The sequence below is a fragment of the Toxorhynchites rutilus genome, chromosome 1, assembly GCF_029784135.1.
Source record: "Toxorhynchites rutilus septentrionalis strain SRP chromosome 1, ASM2978413v1, whole genome shotgun sequence".
Lineage (NCBI taxonomy): Eukaryota > Metazoa > Arthropoda > Insecta > Diptera > Culicidae > Toxorhynchites > Toxorhynchites rutilus.
The window spans coordinates 95244497-95255586 of NC_073744.1; the positions used below are offsets into that span (position 1 = coordinate 95244497).

The following is an 11090-nucleotide window of genomic DNA, read 5'->3' on the forward strand; positions in this document are numbered from 1 at the left end:
TTTAGTCTTTAAGCAAGCGTGAATAAAAGAGCACAAGCTCTAGTAAAATATTTTTTTTAGTTCTTAGTGATCCGAAAATATTAACTATTTTATACCAAATAAATGGAAAGTATTGTCAAGTAGCGTTTGTACACTCAATTTTGCAATTGACTGTGTGTTAATCTGATACAAATACTGTACAAAGATGATGTTTTTAATATTGGTAAGTGTTAAAATCCAGAAAAGGTCTGAATATGTGCCAAATATTCATCTGGTGATTGACTAAAGGTTAGCTCAAATGAGGGGCGCACTGACATCAATACAAGGTAGATTTTTACATGTGAATCCGCAAAAATATACTATAAAACTCCCGTCAATCTGGAAAAAGACAATTTTATTTATATGTTTTGAAGCAATTGAATACCTGATTTGACACAAGTCTTACTATAAGTAAAATCGCTAAAAAATAAAGCGCGGTCGTCGTGAACAGTCGTAAACGGTCGTAAATGTTCGTATTCTTGACGTAAACACAAACATAGTGAGAGAGTGAGCAGTGAGCAGCTGCGATGCGTTTTTTGTGTGAGAGAGTGTGTGCGTCTGCGTTGTTGCGAGAGTCTGTTTGAGTGCAACAGCAAAGCTATTCCAATGACTTTGCGGTAAACTTATTAAAACATAGAATTGGGCCGCTAGTGCGCGGAATTAAAGCATTGAAAAAAGTGGACAAACCTTGGTCATATTTTCGACAGGACAAACCAAAATCATTTACCTTACGAATATAAATATATATAAATATAAATCAATTTATTACGTTTGATCATAACAATCATGCAACTGTCTTTGCACAAATACCAATAATTTGTTGTGCGTGTTCTTCATTATATAATGAGTCTATAAGAAATTTTGCCAAATCAATTTTCGAAATTAAACGAGAAAATCCAGGCGATTTGTTATAGGCAATGGCATACTCTGTCGATGGTTCATCTGAAATGTTGGGATGTAATATATAATAATCAAGCAAAAGAATGAACCTACCTGCAATGTGTGGAGGTAAAATAGCCCTGTATTCTAGTCCTGAGTCCTGTATTATTTGTAACATGCGTCGATGATCGGCTGTTAGGTCAGCGAACATCTTTGGTACCTTATCTGGCTCAAAGAATAGGAATGAAGACAAACAAACCGAAACTTTTTTCATGTTCGCTGTTTTCATAGCGTTTACAATATTTTGCATTCCGGTAGACAGCATTGTAGTTGATGCCAAGTCATTTCGTGTTCCTAAAACAACGCATACTAAATCCTGATTTTGTGTTGCCCGAGATACATCGTCAAAATTTAGAACATCCCCTTTGAACACTTCTACCTGGCTTTTGAAACAATCCGGTACAGTCGTTTCACTCCGTACCATTATTCGAGTTTTTAGGCCTATAGAATAACTCTAGTCATTACATCAGTGATGTCAATCTAGTAATAATGATCCTACCTTTTTCAAGTGCATATTTCACAACGCATTGACCGGTCATACCAGTTCCTCCAAATATCACAAGTCTGGACATCACGCAAATTGAAGAATTAGCGTTAAGCCGTATCAAATTTTCAATGTGATAATGTAGTATCTCTTCTAGTTTAGTTGCTCTCTTTTTTTTTTTCTTATGGCAGGGACTGAGCGTTTTACGCGACTATTCTGATCAGCTGACATGCACTTCACAGATAAATCACCTTTTCACGAAGCCGGACTTTTAGAGCAGCTTTAATTGATGCTACAGCAATATACACAGCCTGACGTTTCTTTCTGTTAGGTACTTTGTGAATGCTGTTGCTATCTGCAAAATGAGATGTAGCGATATGCAATGGAACAATCCGCGTTGACGGCACTGCGCTTCGTTTACTAATTTAGGGGAGCGTCAAAAAATAGTTGATTTTCAGACGGAATAAACAGGTTTTTAAAATTAAAATTATGAATGAAAATCTACTTTTCCTTATCAAATTAGGGTAGGTGTACCAATTATGGTGGAGATATGAAATTTTCGAATAAATACTCTATTTTTGTTCAAAAATATACAAAAGTATTCTTTTTCATAGCAGTTTGAACTCTGTTTTGAAGATTCTCACTGATACATCGTTGATTAATTGATTAAATTGTATAGAAAACATATTTGAAAATGCCACTTCCATGTACCCATTATGGTAATAGTGTTCCTGGAGCTTCGTAATAAGTGTACCTATAGTCGGTGTCACATGGAAAAGTGTAAAAAGGATTCAAATAATACTTCAATAATAATTTTTAAACAAAACTCTGCCTCTATGTCTTATTTCTAGTATTTCTATACGTTAATTCTATACTCGACAATAAAATAATTAATTTAATTAATTTTAATTCTATACTCGACAAAAATATGGGAACGGACGCGAAATTGAAAGTTTTAAGTGATTTTAGAAACGCTGTCACTTTGTGAAAAACCAACGCATGAAGATGAGATATACATCATTTTGAAGCTTCAAGTTTTGAGACGTAAAACGTTAATGCTTGTATCTATAAAAATCGGCTTTTCTGTTTTCTAGAGATTTTGTAGATTAACACTGTGTTTTATTACCCAAGCCAATAGTAAATCCATTTAACCTTAGCAATCAGCATTCGTTTAGTGCACCCGTGGCCGAGTGGTTAGCGTCTCACATTATCATGTCGGGTGTTCTGGTACGATTGGTACGAAAAATCCCGGGGGATTTTTCGTCAGAGAAATTTCCTTCGACTTGCACTGTGGTCACGCGTATTCTAGAGCTTGCCTCTCGGAATACATTTAAGACGTGTTATTTGGCTTAAGAAATCTCAACTATGTATTAATAAATGACGCTAGTTAATGTTGTTAACATTGTTAACATTGAGACGGCAAAAGTTCCACAGGGAACGTTAACCTCATTCAAGAAGAAAAAGAAGAATCAGCAATCATTTGATTCCAAGAACGTCCCTGTAGTTCATTTTACTGCAGGAAAAAGTTTTGACAGAATGAAATTTTTTTTTTCTGATAAAAACTTTTTCAATAATGTTATTATTCCCAAATCAGAAGGCAGTTTTGAAAATTCCAATAATTTCTGTACAAGACTCATTATTTATTGTTCATTATTCGGCAATTTTTGCCTAATTTTTGCTTTTGCTCTGATCGATTCTGTTCATTTATTTTTTCTTACGATAACCATAGCCTTCCAGATAGATTTTGTGCCACATAATTTCAATATGCAAAGAACATCAACCAATTATTTAATTAAAAACAGGAAGTGGGTTATATCTGTGGTATAACCGCAAGGGTGACGTAGGACTATCGTTGATTTAATGATCATTTGTTTTTAGTTGCAATTCTGAATGAATGAATAAATGAATATTTGGGGGACTTCGAAAACGAGAGCGTTACATTGAAGGCACAATATTCAGCAAAAGAAGCAATCACATGAAACTTGTATAATACATAATACATTGCTTGTTTCCCGACCCAAGGCTTACCCCGAAGGTAAGACAGGGCCATATATCGTTTTTTTAGATGTAAGGCTAAGCCAATTGACGCCATTAAAATAGCGAAAATATTGAAGAATTTTTCTGCGAGACAAACTGCGAGTAGTTGTTGTGAGCCTTGCCCAAGCAAATGATATTTTTAGGTATGAAGGCTTTAAAAATCCCTATCGTGTCTACATTCTCTGTCGAGAAGTTGGGGATCAATGGAGTGATCACTGAACCAGGGGTGACATTGCGCATTTCGAAACGAGTTATTTTTGTTCGTTTCGACCATTTTGATATGCCTTTGACCAGCTTTGATTACGAACCCAAAAAATTTACATTTCTCTACGAGACAAATTTTGCTCTAAATCTGGTACACCGGAAATATGAACTTGAAAAATATACATAATACTAAAACCATTTCGATTTTAGTTCGAATTTTCTCGAAACGAGTTACTCGTTTCGAAATGCGCAATGCCACCCCAGGTCTCACGAAGGAATGTATTTTGCTGTAATAAATTACGTTGTGGTAAATGCGGACAGGAACATGCCGATGATGAATGCCCGAAACTGAAAATTAAATGTATTCATTGCGGTGAAGCTCCTCATGACCAATCCGTATGCCCAGCATATAAACAGCGTGCGGATCAAGCGCTCTTTGAAAGAACGCTCTAAGCAATTCTACGCTGATATTTTGAAGAAATCTCTACTTAAGACACAGGGAAATTATTTTGCTATTTTGCGCAATGACGAACCTGTGTTGCAAACGCAACTAATACAGGAAGCTGTTGGGCTTCTCAAGGAATCCCTGAAAAAAACAAAGACAGTCCTTCCCATCTTCCCATCAATAGAACGCCAATTTCGAAGAAACCTGTGTCAATTGAACAGAAGCCAGTACCTACTGGCCTACGCGCTTTCTCTTTTAACCAGATGCTCTCAGTACCACCTTCTATCCAAAGTCCTGAATTGAACCAACCAGTCCAAACTAATTCCAGCAGTAAAACCCAATTTTCGCAATCTGAACAACAGCCTCAAACTGGTATGTTGGCGTTTGCAGTTCTTGTAGATATCATTTTGAATGCTCTAAACGTTAGTGAGCCTCTTAAGACCCTTATTGTATGCCTACTATCGGCAGTGAAGACATTCTTGATGGATAATTCAGCACAACAGGCCATGGATTCAATCCTTATTATACAGTGGAATTTGTTACTGACCAAACAAAAATCAATGGTAGAGACCTCTGTATTGCTTCAATTTATATTCCTCCTAGTACTACAGTTTATCATCAACAGCTCAGAGATATTGTCGAAGCCTTGCCAGGTCCTCGTTTAATTATAGGTGATTTCTATTCGCATGGAATGGGTTGGGGATCACTATATGATGATCCCCGTGCCTCATTGATTTATGATCTGTGCGATAATATCAACATGACGACTCTAAACACTGGGGAGGCTACTAGCATAGCAAAACCATCGCACGAGATAGTGTTCTAGATCTCTCGATTTGCTCCTCTTCTTCTCATATCCATGTGAGACAGTTCATATTCCGTATGACTTAACGAAAAATATCGAATGGATGAAATTTCGAGAAATAATCTATAATAATCTATTGACTCGGTTCATGAAATATCTCCTCTCGAAGAGTTCGCGCCCGACGCTCCGAGTGCCGAACAAATACTCAGCAACCTAAACCACGCCCACCGAAAATGCGCAACAATGCAATCCGCTATAAAAGTGGCGAGCACGATGCGTTCCACGTTTCTAGAGGCGAATGAACTGAAAAGTTTAAAACCTCTATAATTCATCACGTTCGTTCGTTCCACGTTCAGTCAACGATCATACCATGTTGAAAACACCCGAACATGGTCCTTCGAACCGGATACCACCCTGTGAGCAACAGTCCAGCAAACCAGTGAGCTTCGGAATTAATAACCAGCGAGTACAGCAACCCATCATCGAATAATAATCCAAAATTGCCAACGAGCAATTAACGAGACGCAGTCCAACATTCTAGTGTGAAAATTTGACGAAGGTTGTTTGTAGAGTGAGAAAGAACCAACCAAGAACATCACATTTGTGATTGAATCGGCAGTGGTTATTCCGAAAAACGTTTCCATAGCTATTTTCTAAAAAACTTTATCTGGTGTTGTTTTTTCGGTGCCATTTTATAAATCAGCGCATCGATCCGCGAGTGTTAAATTTACCCGTCGTCATTCAGTTGTTTCGTGACTGTACATGTCAGTGCGCGTGCGCGTTTACTGAGTTCGTATCGATCCGCATGTGTTAGACTTAGGCTGATGTCACATTAGGCGGATTCGCCGCCACGGATATCGCGACGGCTTTTTTTCTCGATATGAATTTGCTTCCAAAACCGCCCCGCTCTGTGTGACATGGCTCATTCACAATACATTGTAGATCCTCCGCTACTGTTTTACTCGCGGAATCCGCCTAATGTGACATCAGCCTTAGAGCCCCCGCACACTACAGACTGTTTTTTAGTTTGGTCGGATCGGCCTATTGGTGCAAAAACCGACCCAACTGAATCGGTGTAATGTGCGCACATGCATACCTCTCCGTATTGATTAGGAAGCCGACCGAACTATCGGTCGACAAGTCAGTCTGCAGTCTGTGAGAGCTTTTACGGTGATTTACCAGTCGCCACTGCCGGTTTAGTTTGGTGGCAGTGCATGTCAGTGCGAGCTTCGGCGATTTCGTTTTATTCGTGTGTGTTATTCCGATCGAACATTCTCCAACAAAAGTAAGAACAAGAAGTGAAGCCATGGAACAAATAAAATAGCAAATGCATCAGCGCGGACAGATAAAGGCACGCGTAATCGCTATCGTGAAAATTTCAGATGCAGCATTAACAAATCCATCCCTTATCAACGTGGTTCAAATAAAGGCATATTTCAAAAAGCTAGAATTGCATTATTCAGAATACGTTTCTAAACACAATAAGATTATTTCTCAAATCGCCTTTGGGAAAATAGAAGAAGAAGACCAGTAGCTCGATGACTTCGATGTAATCCATACTGATGCCATTGTGAAAATCAATGAATTGGTGGATTTTTTCCAAGCCCAAGCTACTCCTAGGCAAATGGTGGTCGCAGGTGTTAGTCAAGCAGCACCACATGTTATCGTGCACAACAACCCTTGAAAGCACCGATACCAACTTTTGACGGGAGCTATGAAGGATGGCCAAAGTTCAAGGTTCTTTTCACCGATATCGGGAGAGCATCAATCACCATTGTTAAAGTCAGATGTGTGTTTGAGCGTACCACTATTTTATAGTATTTTGAGTATTATTGTACCGTGATAATTTTTATTCTATTGACCATTCGTTTTTAAACCATCAACAAACTGTGTATCGAGTGTTATGTTCATCGTATTGTGACAGATTCCTCAGAAAAAACCGAAAATTGTTTGAATGTTTTGAGTCTGTTGCTACTGTGTCGTGTTAGTATTGTTTCATCATCCCATTCTGTGTAGAAACATCGAAACTACTAACTCGAGCAAGCTTCCATCCCCGCTGTACTGCTGGTTACGTATTGTGCCTACCTAAAGGCGATTCGCTTGAAAATATTGATGAGCATGGAAAAGAAAAGTTGCGCCAAGTGCAGTCAAACAATCAACGGCATTGATTTTATCACCTGCCGTGGGTACTGCGGTCGCATGTTTCATATGGCATGTGCAGCAGGCCAGACGGGTGTAACACGTGCGCTCATGAATTATTTCACGACGCATAAGAGAAACTTATTTTGGATGTGTGACGACTGTGCCGATTTATTTCAAAACCCGCACCTTCGCTCCATAACGAAGGTGGCGGATGAGAAGTCTCCTCTTGTGTCTCTTACGGAAGCAATCAACAACCTTCAGACGGAGATCAAACACCTATCGTCAAAGCCCGCACCCAATCTATCATCGGCGGTTAAGCGTTGGCCAACAATTGAACCAATTCGAGCGGCGAAACGGCTTCGTGGTCCTGATTTGGATTATAAAGTACCCGAATGCAAGTCGGGTTCCAAACAAGTAGGGCAGAATGTGACCTCTGTTCCTGTCATTGAAAAGCCGACGACCAAATTTTGGATCTATTTGTCCCGCATACGACCAGATGTATCCATTCAAGATGTGCAGAAAATGGTTCGAGCGAATCTCGAGTTGTCTCATGACCCGGAGGTTGTCAAACTGGTGGCAAAAGGAGTTGACACGAGCAATATGACGTACATCTCTTTCAAAGTCGGCTTAGACCCAACCTTGAGAACCACCGCATTGGACCCATCCACTTGGCCAGAAGGTATCATGTTCCGCGAGTTCGAGGAACACACCATTCAAAATTTTCGGAAACCCTCCGTTATTCATCTGACGCCAACATCAGTCGTACCACCGGACGTTCTAATACAGCCATAGTAACTGATACGACGCGCTTTCTTGTTGACGGTGGGAATCCTCGGGTTCCCATCACAGGCGAGTATTTTCACTCAAATTTATCCAACCTGTCACTCAATCACCCTAAGTTGCAGCTCACTTCCTCTGCCAACTCACGCCGAGCTGCCACAGATGTTCCTGAAATATTCCCCCAGTCGTTGCTATCAACCATCTCGTCGCCGAACCATATGCCACCAAGTAACGCTGCAGATATTCCGCCCCGTTCATCTGACACAACTGTCTCAATCTGCAATACACCAAAAACTGAGCTTCGATTTTACTATCAAAATGTCCGAGGACTTAGAACCAAGATTACTGACGTCTTCCTCGCATCGTCGGAAAGCAGCTTCGACGTGTTCATATTCACAGAGACATGGCTCGACAATCGAATTAACTCTTGTCAGTTGTTCGGTGATGGATTCAACGTTTTTCGAACGGACCGTTCTGCTTTGAACAGTACAAGAACGCGCGGCGGGGGTGTTTTGATTGCTGTTGCTAGCAAATATGAAGCAACGATAGTGCAAATTGCCTCAGGTTTGAGCGTGGAGAATGTCTGTGTGAAAATTTCAATGGCCTCAAAATCAATCTTCGTTATCGTATCATATATTTCGCCAGAAAAATCGGCTGTTTGTGAATGTATTCAGTCTCACGTAGACGTTGTTTCGGAAATTAATCGTGAGATGAATATTAAGGATGGCCTCATTTTATTCGGAGATTTCAATCAGCCTCAGATCGTCTGGAAATCAGTGAACAATACCTATGCTTTTGCATTGGACTCGAATTTTTCGCAAGCTTGCCGCACTCTTTTGATCAGCCTTTCTTTTGAGGGATTGAGACAGCGCAATGTGATACGTAATCACTTAGACAGAACGCTTGATTTGGTATTCACTAATGAATCTATAACTGACTGTAGTTCAATTGACGAGGCTCCGGAGTCCATTATAGATGCTGACCCCCATCACCCATGTCTGGTTTTCACAGTGTACTTCCCGACAATAACTGCATACGTAGAAGACATCGATGAACGTAAACGTGATTTTGGAAAAGTCGATTATGATGCACTCAACTCAATGCTTTCACGAATTGACTGGTCGGTCATTTGTCAAAGTAGCAGTGTAGACGACGCTGTTAGTCGTTTTAATGAAACACTACACGAATGCTTCGCCCTTTGCGTTCCGTTGTCGAGACCACGGCGAAACCCAGCTTGGTCTACTTCTCGTTTACTGTATCTTCGACGCAGGCGGTCGAAGATGCTGAAATGGTACTCAGCTCGAAAATGTAACCCAGCAAAGCTGGAATTCAGACAAGCGAGTCGCCTCCATCGAAGCCATAACCGTTACCTGTATAGCAGGTACGTGAGACGTATTCAGGACAACTTACGACGCCATCCGAAACAGTTCTGGAATTTTGTAAATTCAAAACGGATTGAAATGGGCCTTCCATCAACCGTTCGTTTGGATGGCGTAAGCGCGTCCTCTGCAGAAGAGAAAAGCAACTTGTTCGCTAAACATTTCGCGAGCGTATTCCAGTCATCGAACATAAGCACATCAGGTATTGAACGAGTAACACATTCCCTGCCATTGGACGTTCTGGACATTGACATTTTCAATGTCAACCAAGAGATGGTAGAGAAGGCACTGAAAAAGCTAAAATCATCTGTGACACCTGGTCCGGATGGCATTCCTGCGTGCATATTGAAAAAATGTAGTGCCATGTTGATAACACCATTGCAAGCTATATTCTATCTCTCTCCAATGTCAGCAATTTCCGTTGGCATGGAAAATGTCTTATATGCAGCCAATTTTTAAGAAAGGAAGTAAAATTGATGCGTTAAACTATCGTGGAATAACCTCGCTACCTGCTGGATCTAAGTGCTTAGAGATAATAATCAACGACGTTATATTCCAGGCCTGCAAAACCTACATTTCAACACACCAACATGGTTTCTTTCGTTTTTTCACGTCGTTTTGTATCAACGAAATGGATAAAGGAGTTGATAGTGTTTACACTGATATCAAGCTGCTTCGATACAGTGAATCACGATATTTTGATAGCCAAACTTGATCGTTTAGGTGCATCTTCGAGAATGTGCGAGTGGTTGAAATCATATTTGACTGGTCGTCAATTGTTCGTGAAAATAGAATCAGCCATATCTGCACCGTTCATTCCCCGATGTGGTGTGCCCCAGGGAAGCAATTTAGGACCGTTGTTGTTCGTGTTGTTCTTTAATGATGTGTCTCATGTTCTCGATAACTGCCATTTGATGTTCTATGCGGACGATTTGAAAATCTACTTGACTGTAAAAAACATTGACGACTGTCGCCAACTGCAACAGCAACTAGAAGCGTTTGTTAATTGGTGTGTACTAAACCATCTTGCTGTAAATGTGTCCAAATGTTGCATCATATCCTTCCGAAGAACGAAAAATTATATCGTGTATGACTACACTATCAATGACACTGAGTTGAATAGAGTTGATAATGTTAAAGACTTAGGTGTGATACTAGATCATCAGCTCACCTTCAAAATGCACTACTCACTAAAAGTGGATCGAGCGAATCGGCAGCTAGGATTCATCTTCAAGATAGCAAGCGAATTTGATGACCCACTATGTCTTCGATCTTTGTACTGCTCATTAGTAAGATCCATTCTTGAATTTTCCTCTGCTGTCTGGTCACCATATGATGCGGTGTGGATTTCAAGAATCGAAGCAGTGCAGCGCAAATTCGTGAGGTGTGCCTTGCGAAGCTTACCGTGGTCCGATCCACTGCGGCTCCCACCATATGAACATCGCTGTGCCCTACTCGGTATTGAACCCTTGGTAGATCGACGCAATCGCAATCAAGCTGTTCTTGGTGCCAAGATTCTGCGTTCTGAAGTTGACAGTCATGCACTGCTACATCAACTGAACATCTACGCTCCCGAACGAGTGCTGCGATCCAGACAATTGCTATATCAAACACCGAGAAGAACACTATATGGATCCAACAATCCCATCGACTCGATAAGTCGCAGATTGCAAGAAAATTACGATTTGTTTGACTTCAGCATATCAACAGAAGCTTTTCGGACTCGTCTACGAAACCGCCAACATCGGCTATAGTTTGTTAGATTTAAGCATTTATCATTTATCATTTATTTTATTCTTATCAACGGGTACAATTATGCCCTAATGACGATCACTTACTGAACTAAACTTACATTTT

At 40.2% G+C, this 11090-nt stretch overlaps 2 protein-coding genes across 2 annotated transcripts; one reads left to right on the plus strand and one right to left on the minus strand.

Moving 5' to 3' along the window:
- Positions 1–746: 746 nt before the first annotated feature.
- Positions 747–1856, minus strand: LOC129776751 (flavin reductase (NADPH)). The gene is made up of 3 exons (XM_055782581.1): positions 1457–1856; positions 1012–1398; positions 747–960 (listed from the first exon to the last, which is right to left on the minus strand). Exons 1-3 carry the CDS (start codon positions 1527–1529, stop codon positions 803–805), a joined length of 618 nt encoding a protein of 205 aa, XP_055638556.1. The 5' UTR covers positions 1530–1856; the 3' UTR covers positions 747–802.
- A 5194-nt stretch (positions 1857–7050) lies between these two features.
- LOC129761203 (uncharacterized) lies at positions 7051–7866 on the plus strand. Its single transcript, XM_055758918.1, has one exon. The coding sequence runs from the start codon at positions 7051–7053 to the stop codon at positions 7864–7866; it is 816 nt and encodes a 271-aa protein (XP_055614893.1).
- Positions 7867–11090: the final 3224 nt, after the last annotated feature.